General features: G+C 43.5%; 1 protein-coding gene across 1 annotated transcript; it reads left to right on the forward strand.

The window, feature by feature from the left end:
• The first annotated feature begins 209 nt into the window (after window positions 1-209).
• Window positions 210-2,297, forward strand: LOC111889560 (uncharacterized). Its single transcript, XM_052763873.1, has one exon. The coding sequence runs from the start codon at window positions 210-212 to the stop codon at window positions 2,295-2,297; it is 2,088 nt and encodes a 695-aa protein (XP_052619833.1).
• The last annotated feature ends 269 nt before the right edge of the window (window positions 2,298-2,566 follow it).

Raw genomic sequence — 2,566 nt, forward strand, 5'->3', positions numbered from 1 at the left:
AACCGGGTTCCGGGACTTCTTCGTCATCTACTCCCCCGGTCATCAACATTTGGGAGGACATACCCCTCTCAAGTGTCTCCGCATCAGAAACAGAAAGTCTCTCACTCTCATCACAACCATCCTCACCTAAAAATACCACTCCGCCCTCTTCACCTAATCATCATATCCCAAACACTTCATCCACAGAAACATCACCCACTTCTCAAGCCATGGCAGACATCCCTGGAGGAAATCCACCTCCAAACCCACCACCCGAACAAACCCTCCGCCAATGGTCAAGACAAGAGGTTACTCAACAACCTCTTTGTATCACGTATCCAGCTGCCACAAACCTTGAACTAAAATCCGGGCTTGTCCACTTACTCCTAACTTTTAGAGGTTTGGAGAATGAAGACCCTCACAAGTTCCTCACTAAGTTCCATGTAGTATGTGTGGGTATGAAACCACACAATGTCACGGAGGACCAAATCAAGCTTAGGGCATTCCCCTTTGCGGTGCCAGATGCAGCCAAATACTGGCTCTATGACCTCCCACCAGGGACGATGACTACTTGGGTAGACCTTGCACGGTTGTTCTTGGATAAGTACTTTCTCGAAATGAAAGCTTCAACCCTACGGAGGGAAATTATCAGGATCAAGCAACACAAAAGAGAAGATTTCCACACATATTGGGAAAGATTTAAGAAACTATGTGCCCGTTGTCCAAAGCACGGGATTACCGAGTACCAGCTCCTACAGTACTTTATTGAAGGCATGACCCCAATGGAAAGAAGACTTCTCAATGCTTCTAGTGGCGGATCTCTATCCGATAAGACTCCAACCGAAATCCGCAATCTAATCAAGATCATGGCCGAAGATTCCAAACATTCAAGCCATGATGAAGAATGGTACACGGATGCACCCCGAGGTGTGAAGGAAGTTCAAACTCCTTATAATGAAGCTCAATTGTCCGAGCTCACAAAAGTAGTAATGATGTTGGCCAAAGACAAAGGTGTGCATCCCACACCCCGCCCATGTGGTATTTGCACTCAAGTGGGGCATCCAACCGATATATGCCCACAACTCCAAGAGGAAGACTATGAAGAAGCAAAAGTCATGGGAGGCTATTCTGGGTCAAATCAGAGGGGTTATGAGCAGCCACGGGGTGATCAAAGATGGAGTAACAATCAAGGTTGGGGAGGAAATCAACAAGGAAATTATCAACCAAGTCAACCACATCAATACCAACAAAGACCACCTTTTCCATCACAAAACTTTCAACCAAGGCAACCACAACACCCTCCTCAACAATCAGGTTCATCAAGTATGTCCTTAGAGGACATAGTGAAGAGTTTGACAACTAGTACACAAGCTTTCCAACAAGAGACAAAAGCAAGCATAAAGAACTTAGAGAAACAAGTTTCACAGCTTGCTACTTCCGTAGGCAAATTAGAATCTCAAGGAAAGTTACCTGCACAAACTGAAACAAACCCAAGGCACAATGTGTGTGCCATCACATTGAGAGGCGGAAAGAGTTATGATGGTCCAAAAGTGTCGGTTGATCAAAAGGAAGAAGAAATAGTGGTCGAAGAGGCAACCAAAGAAGAGAAGAAAGAAGAGAAAATAATCGAAAAGAAGCCCTTCATCACTGAGTCTAAAGCCACACCTGCTCCATTTCCCGAAAGATTAAAGAGCACAAAGAAAGAACGGGAGGAGAATGAGATCATGCAAATGTTCAAGAGAGTTCAAATCAACATTCCACTCCTCGAGGCCATCAAGCAGGTACCTAGATATGCAAGGTTCCTTAAGGATATTTGTGTATCTAAAAAGAAATTAAAAGGAAATCAAGTCGTAACAGTTGGGGAACATGTATCCACGGTTTTGCAAAAGAGGATGCCCCCGAAGTGCAAGGATCCCGGTGTCTTTACCGTACCTTGCAAATTGGGGAATCTTCATGTACCCCGAGCCATGCTCGATCTAGGTGCATCCGTAAATGTCCTACCATATTCTCTTTTCAAATCAATTGGTGTAGGAACATTGAGCAAAACCGGTGTGATCATCCAACTTGCTGACCGGTCTTTGGTACACCCAAAGGGTGTACTAGAGGATGTGTTAGTGCAAATCGATGAATTTATCTTCCCGATTGATTTTTATGTCTTAGATATGGGAGTTGATGACTCTCCAAGTTCAAGTTCCATACTTTTAGGTAGACCTTTTCTTAAAACTTCCAAAAAAAAAATTGATGTCTACAATGGAACTTTAAATATGGAATTTGATGGTCAAGTTATCAACTTCAATGTTCATGAAGTAACCGGATAGTTGCGGGAAGTGTAGAATCAGCTATCATAACTAGGGGACCCAAACACCGTAATTCGAGACCCCAGCCTTAGATAATAAAAAAATGAAATACTGAAACGTTTTTTTGGCGGTAATAACAGATTTAGGATGATTTGCTTCTGGATGTTTAAAAAGAATCTTTATCGACAACTCTGGACCCACAGAACGCGGACCTATTTGTTGATACGCGGTACCCTCGCGGTAACAGAGAGCTTAAGTATCAGATCCACACAGTCAAGAAAGAAGAAAGG

This window comes from Lactuca sativa, chromosome 5 (genome assembly GCF_002870075.4).
Source record: "Lactuca sativa cultivar Salinas chromosome 5, Lsat_Salinas_v11, whole genome shotgun sequence".
NCBI classification, from domain to species: Eukaryota; Viridiplantae; Streptophyta; class Magnoliopsida; order Asterales; family Asteraceae; genus Lactuca; species Lactuca sativa.

Coding starts and splice junctions, on each gene's coding strand:
- LOC111889560 (XM_052763873.1), top strand. CDS start 210: ATGGCAGACATCCCTGGAGGAAATCCACCTCCAAACCCACCACCCGAA.